The sequence below is a fragment of the Macrobrachium rosenbergii genome, chromosome 37 (assembly GCF_040412425.1).
Source record: "Macrobrachium rosenbergii isolate ZJJX-2024 chromosome 37, ASM4041242v1, whole genome shotgun sequence".
Taxonomy (NCBI): Eukaryota; Metazoa; Arthropoda; class Malacostraca; order Decapoda; family Palaemonidae; genus Macrobrachium; species Macrobrachium rosenbergii.
In genome coordinates, this window is record NC_089777.1 from 25,666,537 (window position 1) to 25,676,536 (window position 10,000).

Sequence of the window (10,000 nt, forward strand, 5' to 3'; positions counted from 1 at the left end):
TATATATATATATATATATATATATATATGTATATATATATATATATATATATATATATATATATATATATATATATATATATATATATATATATATATATATATATATATAATATAGTTTTATTAACCACAGTGCCTTCTTAACTTCTCGATTTCTTCACACACAATAATTATCAGCCCATCTCGTTCTGATACCCCTGACCCGAGATCGAATCTCGGCTCGGCGTCAGAATATCCTTATTTCTTTCTTCGTTTTGATGTAGGCTCAGTAGTGACAAGCGTTTCCAATATGTGAAGAAATCGAGAGGTTAAGAGGACATTGCGGTTAATTAAAACTACATAGGTATCTGATAAAAAGTGACCAGAAGATTGTAAATGTTTGTATATATATATATATATATATATATATATATATATATATATATATATATATATATATATAAATATTTATATATATGTATGTATATATATTAATATATATAAATTATATATATATATATATATATATATATATAATATATATCTATAATATATTTATATATATATATATATATATATCTATAATATATTTATATATATATATATATATATATATATATATATATATATATATATATATATGTATACCGTATATATATTAAAATAAGAATGAAAAATTTAATAATACAACATCAATATTCAGAAAGAAATTCGGTTCGTCCGCGGCGGCATCCAACCCCAAAACAGTTAATAGAGTTCGCCCCGTCATAAAAGTCATTGGGGGCTTAATGACCCTCATTAGCGAAACACCCAGCGTAAATGCCGCACCGCCACCTCTTAATGAGGTTGCCCAAACAGGTAAAAAAGGAAAAAAAATCTTTAATTATACTCAGTTCATAATTATATCGATCTTGCAGTTCGTCTTGTAATGGATTGTCTTGGTCGTAAGATGCTTTATCAACAATCAGATAGAATTAGGATCGTTAAGGTGTGATTAGATGTTGTGGGGGGGTTGGAGTTGTGTTTGTAAGGGAGGGGTTAGGGGAGGGGACGGGTTAGGGGTTGGAGTAGTGTTTGGTAGGGGGAGGGGTTAGGGGTTGGAGTAGTGTTCGGTAGGGGAGGGGTTAGTGGTTGGAGTTGTGTTTGGTGGTGGGTGGGGGTTGGACTTTAGTTGGTGGCGAGGGGGTTGGAGTTGTGTTTGGTGGTGGGGGTTAGAGTTGTGCTTGTTGGTGATAGTGGAGGGGAGTTGGAGTTGTAGTTTTGTGGTGGTGAGGGGACTGGAGTTGTGTTTGGTGGTGAGGGATTTGTGGTTTTTGGTTGGGTTGTATTTGGTGGTGGTGGGAGTATTGGAGTAGTATTAGGTAGTGTTTGGTTGGGGGTGGGGATGGACTTGGGTTTGGTGGTGAAGGGGTTGGGTTTGGTGGTGGTGAGGGGGTTGGAGTTGTGTTTGGTGGGGAGTGGGGATGGACTTGGGTTTGGTGGTGAAGGAGTTGAAGTAGTGTTTGGTGGTGGTGAGAGGGTTGGAGTTGTGTTTGGTGGGGGTGGGGATGGACTTGGGTTTGGTGGTGAGCGGTTGGAGTAGTGTTTGGTGGTGAGGGAGTTTTTGTGGGGTTGTGTTTGGTGGTGGTGGGAGTGCTGGAGTAGTGTTTGGTGATGGTGGGGGTTGGAGTAATTTTTGTGGTGGTGGGGTTGAAGTTGTGTTAGGTGGGGGGGGGGATGGACTTGGTTTTGGTGGTAAGGGGGTTGGAGTAGTGTTTGGTGATGAGGGAGTTGTGCTTTTTGGTGGGGGTTGTGTTTGGCGGTGGTGGGAGTGTTGGAGTAGTGTTTGGTGGTGGTGGGAGTGTTAGAGTAGTATTTGATGGTGGGGGGGAGTTGGAGTAGTTTTTGGTGGCGGTGGGGGTTGGAGTTATGTTTGCTGGTGAGTGTTGGCATTGTGTTTGGTGGTGGGGAGGGGTTGGAGTTGTGTTTGGTGGTGGGAGGGGTTGGAGTTGTGTTTGGTGGTGGGAGGGGGTTGGAGTTGTGTCTGGTGGTGGGGAGAGGGGTTGGAGTTGTGTTTGGTGATGGGTAGGGGGTTGGAGTTGTGTTTGATGGTGGGGAGGGAGGGCTGGAGTTTTGTTTGGTGGTGGGGAGGGAGTTGGAGTTGTGTAAGGGGATGGCGTGGGGAAGGGGGTTCCTATGAAAGGTCATTTAGATGTACTGCTGAAGACATCATTAGAAGCATTAAAAGCCTTTTTCTGCCGTGTAACTCGAGAAGAAAAGAAGAAACAGCTAAATCATCCTTAGAAGAAGCAGCAGCTAAATCATCCTTAGAAGGAGAAGCAGCTAAATCATCCTTAGAAGAAGCAACAGCTAAATCATCCTCAGAAGAAGAACAGCTAAATCATCCTCAGAAGAAGCAACAGCTAAATCACCCTCAGAAGAAGAAACAGTTAAATCATCCTTAGAAGAAGAAACAGCTAAATCATCCTTAGCAGAAGAAACAGCTAAATCATCCTTAGCAGAAGAAACAGTTAAATCAACCTCAGAAGAAGAAAAAGCTAAATCATCCTTAGCAGAAGAAACAGCTAAATCATCCTTGGAAGAAATACAGTGAATGTGACAGTTGCATTGAAATCACCAGTATTTATAAGATGGAATTTAAAGAAAATAAAGAAAATGAGGGCATGAGAAACGCCGATAATAGAAAATGGTGAATTTCCAGATAAATTATCAAGACAAGGACTGGGGAAACAACAGCAGTAACAAAAGCTTTAGGAAAATGAAGAAGATATTAAAATGGAAACGACTGAATTCTGAGACTCACAGGAAAACGAGAAGACAATGCGTAGAAGCGATAAGGAAATACTTCACATAAACAAGGAAAGCGAGATCTGAAAAAATGTGAGTCAAGATATTAAAGAATTCCAAGAAAACAATAATACGCCGCGATGCTTCGAATGGCGAATTCCAGAAATATTAAGATAATGCCGCGGACTGTGCTGGTAAGTATGCCAATAAAATTAAGAGAGTAAGTTCACGGAAAACACCAATAAAGACCTGATTGAAATACAGGAAAATAAACAAACAAGGGGACAGTAAACATAAAAACAAATATTATTGGGAAAAAGAACGAGGACATAAGAAACGAAAAATAACGTTGGAACCGGAGAAGTAAGGACATTGAAAATACCATTACTGAAAAATTTAATTCCTGAGAAAAAGTGAAGATCTCAGAAGCTTCCAATAAGGAGAAGATGGAATTTCACGGAAACGAAAGAGAGGGGAGGGACACCCACAAAAAGGAGATAGTGTGTCTGAAAATAACGGAGGGCACGAAGAGAGAAAAGAAGAGGAGAGACCGAATTTCCGGAGGACAGAAGGTGGGAAATATTGACGCAGTTGATTTCAGGAAAGCAAAACGCAGAGACTTAATTTCAGGAAATCAAAACGCAGACTTAATTTCAGGAATGCACAAAAAAATTGATTTAAGGGAAGCAAAAACAGACTTGATATTAGAAAAGAAAAAAACAGGGACTTGATTGTAGGAAATACAAAAAGCTTGATTTCTGTAAGGTAAAAAGCAGACTTAATTTCAGCAAAGAAAAATACAGACTTGATTTCAGGAAAGCAAAATACAGACTTGATTGCAGGAGAGCAAGATACAGACTTGATTTCAGGGGAGCAAAATACAGACTTGATTTCAGGGGAGCAAAATACAGACTTGATTTCAGGGGAGCAAAATACAGGCCTAGATTTCAGGGGAGCAAAATACAGACTTGATTTCAGGGGAGCAAAATACAGACTTGATTTCAGGGGAGCAAGATACAGACTTGATTTCAAGAGAGCAAAAACAGAGATGTGATTTCAGGAATGAAAAAAAAATCAGACTTGATTTCAGGAAAGCTAATAATTGAGACTTGATTTCAGGGATGCAAAATAAGAAAAACAGACTCAGTTTCATGAAAGTAAAAAATTCAGAGACTTGACTTCAGGAAAGGAAAAAACAAGAGACTTGATTTCAGGAAATCAAACAAATGACTTTATTTCATGAAGGCAAAGATAAAAGACTTGATGAGAGAAAATAAGAGATTTGATTTCAGGAAAGCAAAAAGCAGAGACTCGATTTCAGGAAAGATAAAACAGTCTTGATTTCAGGAAAGCGAAAGGCAGACGTATGGTTCCAGAAGAGCAGCCTGATAAAGAAACCTAATTTCAGAAAACAAAGAAAAGTAGAGAATTTTAGGAAAGTAAAGAAAAGAAGAGACTTGATTTTTTAGAACAGTAAAGATAACAAGAGACTTAATTTCAGGAGAGCAAAGAATAGACTTAATTTCAAGAGAGCAAAGAATAGATTTAATTTCAAGAGAGCAAAGAATAGACTTAATTTCAAGAGAGCAAAGAATAGATTTAATTTCAGGAAAGCAAAGAATAGACTTAATTTCAAGAAACCAAAGAATAGACTTAAGTTCAGGAGAGCAAAGAATAGACATAATTTCAGGAAAGCAAAGAATAGACTTAATTTCAGGAAAGCAAAGAATAGACTTAATTTCAGGAAAGCAAAGAATAGACTTAATTTCAGGAAAGCAAAGAATAGACTTAATTTCAGGAAACCAAAGAATAGACTTAAGTTCAGGAGAGCAAAGAATAGACATAATTTCAGGAAAGCAAAGAATAGACTTAATTTGAGGAAAGCAAAGAATAGACTTAAGCTCAGGAGAGCAAAGAATAGACTTAATTTCAGGAAAACAAAGAATAGACTTAATTTGAGGAAAGCAAAGAAAGCTCAGAGAGCAAAGAATAGACTTAATTTCAAGAGAAAAAGAATAGAAATTTCAAGAGAGCAAACAATAGACTCAATTTCAGGAAAGCAAAGAATAGACTTAATTTCAAGAAAGCAAAGAATATACTTAGTTTCAGGGAAGCAAAGAATAGACTTAATTTCAAGAGAGCAAAGAATAGACTTAATTTCAAGAGAGCAAAGAATAGACTCAATTTCAGGAGAGCAAAGAATGGACTTAATTTCAGGAAAGCAAAGAATAGACTTAATTCCAGGAAAGCAAAGAATAGGTTTAATTTCAGGAAAGCAAAGAATAGACTTAAGTTCAGGAGAGCAAAGAATAGACTTAATTTCAGGAAAGCAAAGAATAGACTTAATTTCAGGAGAGCAAAGAATAGACTTAATTTCAGGAGAGCAAAGAATAGATTTAATTTCAGGAAAGCAAAGAATAAACTTAATTTTAGGAGAGCAAAGAACAGACTTAATTTTAAAAGAGTAAAGGCAATAAGAGACTTAATTTCAGGAGAGTAAATAAACAAGAGACAACTTCAGGAGAATAAAGAATTTTAGAGACTTTAAGAAGAAGAAAAAGAGACCATCATCAGGATAAAAAAAAAAAAGACTTAGGAGAATAAAGAAACGGAGTGACTCAATTTCAGGAGAATTTTTTTTAAAAAGTAGAATTAATTTCAGGATAAAAAAATTAGACTTAACTTCATGAGAAACCCCAAAAAAAAAAAAAATTCATCTGAACAAAAAATATTAGAAACTCTATTTCATAATTGATGAAGGGAGAAGAGACTGAATTTCATGAAGAGAAAAGGAAAGACGAGATTTAATTTCAGAAGTTCAGCGAAATCAAGGACGTGTGAAAATCAACTGAAGGCTGAGGAAGGGAGTGAATTCGTGGTAATAAAACAATGGCTGGAAAACAGTGAGAAAATAGATACTCTAGAACAAAGCGATTGAATTTCTAGTAAAGAGAGAGAGAGAGAGAGAGAGAGAGAGAGAGAGAGAGAGAGAGAGAGGATTGGAAGCAAATGAAAACAGGAAACGTAGAATTACGAAGAAAATAAATACACGGAAAGCACGAAGGAGTTAAGGTACGGAAAGAAATAAACATAGGAAAATAGATAAAATAGCAAAAAAGAAAAGGCGTAACTACAATTCCCAGAAAACGGGATAATGGAAAACACTTTTAGAAATGGCGGAACAAAGAAAACAAGGACACAGAAAGCACCAACAAAGAAAGGACAAAGCAATAACCGCCATGTGATTTATGTGTCAAGGGCCACTGCGGAGAGAAGGCAGAAAAATAATTGAAAAAGAGGAAGGAAGAACCAAAAGAAAGGGAATAGCACTTGAACCGAATCAGGCCGAGTTGTTTTGGTTAGTTTCAAATTCCACTTGGAGAGAGAGAGAGAGAGAGAGAGAGAGAGAGAGAGAGAGAGAGAGAGAGAGAGAGAGAGAGAGAGAGAGAGAGAATCCTTTCACGATAGTGGAATCAGAAGATATAGTATTTAGTGAATCGCATGTAGAGAGAGAAAGAGAGCGAGAATCCTTTCACGTTAGTGGAACCAAAAGATATAGTACTTTAGTGTATAGCAAGGAGAGAGAGAGAGAGAGAGAGAGAGAGAGAGAGAGAGAGAGAGAGAGAGAGAGAGAGAGAATCCTTTCACGAATGGAATCATAAGACATAGTACTTAGTGAATCGCATGTGGAGAGAGAGAGAGAGAGAGAGAATCCTTTCACGATAGTGGAATCATAAGATACAGTACTTAGTGAATCGCGTGTGGAATCAGAGAGAGAGAAAGAGAGAGAGAGAGAGAGAGAGAGAGAGAGAGAGAGAGAGAGAGAGAGAGAGAGAGAGAGAGAGAGAGAATCCTTTCACGATAATGGAATGAAAAGATTTAGTACTACGTGAATCGCATGTTGAGAGAGAGAGAGAGAGAGAGAGAGAGAGAATCCTTTCACGGTAGTGGAATCAGAAGATATAGTACTTCAGTGAGTCACAGAGAGAGAGAGATTCACCAAGTAAGGCAAAAGAAAGTGCCAGATATGTAGTTACACAAATACAAAGGAATTAAAAAATGAAAAATATCGATGGATTATGCGTTTCCCTGAACTGTTAACATGAGAATAATTTAGAATGAAGTAGTTATGGAAAATTATATGAAAGCACTTCATATAAGCAATAAGAGAAAATATTTGTACTTTGTGATGACTTGTCAAAAAAGAAGTTATTACAGGAGTTATGTTATACTTTTTTTTTTCGAAGACTGATTTACGCATTCTAACATTGTAGCTTTGTCTTTTAAATGCTAAAGTATGAAATGCAGGGAAAACTCATTCTATGTTGTTTTTACCTTTGTTAGCCACTTTGGTTTTAGTCGATACAATTTTGGGCTCTAATAATGATGAGTAAAAGTGGGTCAAAAGTGTGTTTGTGTAATTTAGGTGATTGAAGTATGAGAAAAATAACTACAAACTGCAGTTTCAGCTAGAGTCGCCATGTGCATGTTGAGGCTGTGTTTCTTATCATTCACCATCTCAGGGGGGAACGATTCAGTGATGAAAAACGAATTTTAAATTAACTTTTTTTTTCGTCAAATTTTGGCTGTAACTCCAGCACTTTACGAATTAGCATACGTCTCTCACCTCCTATTGTTAAGTCAGCGACGTCGCCGAAAACAATCCGCATCCCTCAGCGGATCAAAGGGGTCCAGTCAAAATAACACCTGGATCGTCCGCCGTGACATTTCCCGGGCAGTACTGCGTCGTCTGATATGCACATCGGAGAAGAAGAACAACAGCGGACGCTTGTCCCGAATATAATTTTGATGGCGCGTCGTTCCTGGACGGCGGGGTAAGGCTCCTGGCTTATTTGCACCGTTAGAGAAACTTCGAGGATCAGAATATACCTATTTCTCCCTCTCCCCCCCACCCCATTCTTTGTTAGGGGGGAGGAGGCGAATATTTTTAAGAAGGGGCGACGACTTCTATAAGGGTTGAGGGTCGACTGTGCTGAGTTTGCAAGCGTTGTGTGAGTAACGGGTAATCTCTTGGCTTATTTGCGTCTATGGAGGAGGTTCGATGGATCAAAATATATACCTATATTCTCCCTCATCCCCCTTCTTTGTTTGAGGAGTGGGGGAGGAGGGGGGGAAACTTCTTCGTGGTGTTTGCAAGCATTGTGTGAGAACCAGGGTCAAGGCTCTTGGCTTATTTACCGGGCTTTGAGGGACCAAAACAAAACGACTTCCGCGCCCCCAGGTTTTGGATAAAAGAATAAAATCTTGCATTGTGCTTGTGAGATCTTTCTCATTTCGTTTAATATCGGGCTTGATTTTCGCTTCATACTTAAAGTGGTCTTCTAGAATATGCAAATGTGGGGATTTGTAACTTATTATTTCATGATTAATAGTCAAGTATCCTTTTTAGATTTCTGTAAAAGAAAACTATTGTGCCGGCTTTGTCTGTCCGTCCGCACTATTTCTGTCCACCCTCAGATCTTAAAAACTACTGAGGCTAGAGGGCTGCAAATTGGTATGTTGATCATCCACCCTCCAGTCACCAAACATATCAAATTGCAGCCCTCTAGCCTCAGTAGTTTTTATTTGATTTAAGGTAAAGTTAGCCATAATCGTGCTTCTGGCAACGATATAGGACAGGCCACCACCGGGCCGTGGTTAAAATTTCATGGGCCGCGGCTCGTACATTATACCAAGACCACTGAAAGATAGATCTATTTTCGAAGGCCTTGATTATACGCTGTATCGGCTGTACAGAAAACTCAATTGCGCAGAAGAAACTTCAGGGCATTATTCACTTGTTTTCTGAGGAGATATACTGTGTATACATGCAGAAATCTCATCTAACAGTGGATTTGATATTTGCTCCTAAAGTCCTCCGATTTCTGACCCTGTTCTGGAATCCTGCGCAGCTGGTGGCCACACGGCGGCATAAAGTCAAGAAGCAGTGCGAATCTTTAATCCGGAGCAATCTCAAACCCTGCAATTGAACTGTCCGAAGCAGTTTCGCTCCAAGCATTGCCAAGCAGTCCGCTCGGACTCCTCTCCATTTACACCTGGGTTCGAACGTGATGTAAGTTCCGTTCGAATGAAGCCGTAACTGTCTCGTTTGGTGTTCACTTATTGCTTCGAACGGGCTGGTGTGAACGGGCGAGGAAGAAGGGCCCGCTGCGCCACCGGCTTCAAATATTGTTCAGGCGGGATGGAAACGGCATTTGCGTTGTCTCCATAAACACGGCTGGTCCGAAAGGCGAAACAGTGGCCTTATTTAACCTTTCTAGCCTGGAAGAGAGAAGACAGGGAGAGAAAAAGGAGTGAACAAAAAAGAAGAAGAAGGGAAAATCATTCCTCTGACCTTTTGGGAGATTCCCCTCGCGACGAAAACCTCAAATTTAAGGTGAAACGAACATCTAAACTTCTAAAGGGCTGTCGTTTTCATGGTAAACATACAACGCAATATCCCCCCCTCTTGTATGTATAGGCCGAGTCAACCAGCATTTACCTCGGTGTTATTGTGATCGCGGAGGGTTCGGTTAATGAACGCGGCTGTTTTCGACTTAATGAACGCAACACTCCTCGATTTCTTTTTTTTTTTTTTTCCTTCGCCCAACCTTTATCTTCCTATTTATTGTTCTCCTTTCTTTCCTTTTCTTTTTACTGCGAGGGTCTTTTGTCGCGTTTAGTTTCGAATGCTCGGTTCACGGCGACATCAATTGTTTACTTTTTCAAACAGAGAGAGAGAGAGAGAGAGAGAGAATGGGGCGTTATTTCCACGAAAATGGGCTTTGCTTCAGCACGAGTTTGGGTGGACATTTTCCATCGTTGGGAAATTGAATCTACATGAAATGTCCAGATAACGGCGCGCTGTAGGAGGAACTGGTTTATATAGGAATCAGAATGCTGGGAGAGAGAGAGAGAGAGAGAGAGAGAGAGAGAGAGAGAGAGAGAGAGAGAGAGAGAGAGAGAAGACTGTGGACAAGACAGGGGAAGAAGAGAAAGAGGTTCTGTGGAATGGAGAAACAGACACGGTGTAAGGAGAGAGAGAGAGAGAGAGAGAGAGAGAGAGAGAGAGAGAGAGAGAGAGACTGCTAGGGAAAGGAATAAGAGAAAGATGTTTGGTGGAATGGAGAAACAGAGACAGTGGAAGGAGAGAGAGAGAGAAGTTTGGTGTAATGGAGAAACAGAGAAAGTGGAAGGGGAGAGAGAGAGAGAGAGAGAGAGAGAGAGAGAGAGA

The 10,000-nt window shown here is 39.2% G+C and overlaps 1 protein-coding gene across 1 annotated transcript; it reads right to left on the bottom strand.

Moving 5' to 3' along the window:
- Nucleotides 1-1,146: 1,146 nt before the first annotated feature.
- LOC136825186 (uncharacterized) lies at nt 1,147-2,166 on the bottom strand. Its single transcript, XM_067081211.1, has one exon. It carries the CDS (start codon nt 2,164-2,166, stop codon nt 1,147-1,149), a length of 1,020 nt encoding a protein of 339 aa, XP_066937312.1.
- Nucleotides 2,167-10,000: the final 7,834 nt, after the last annotated feature.

Bases quoted from the DNA above. Each gene is read 5' to 3' on its own strand.
- LOC136825186 (XM_067081211.1), bottom strand. From the start codon at position 2,166: ATGACCTTTCATAGGAACCCCCTTCCCCACGCCATCCCCTTACACAAC.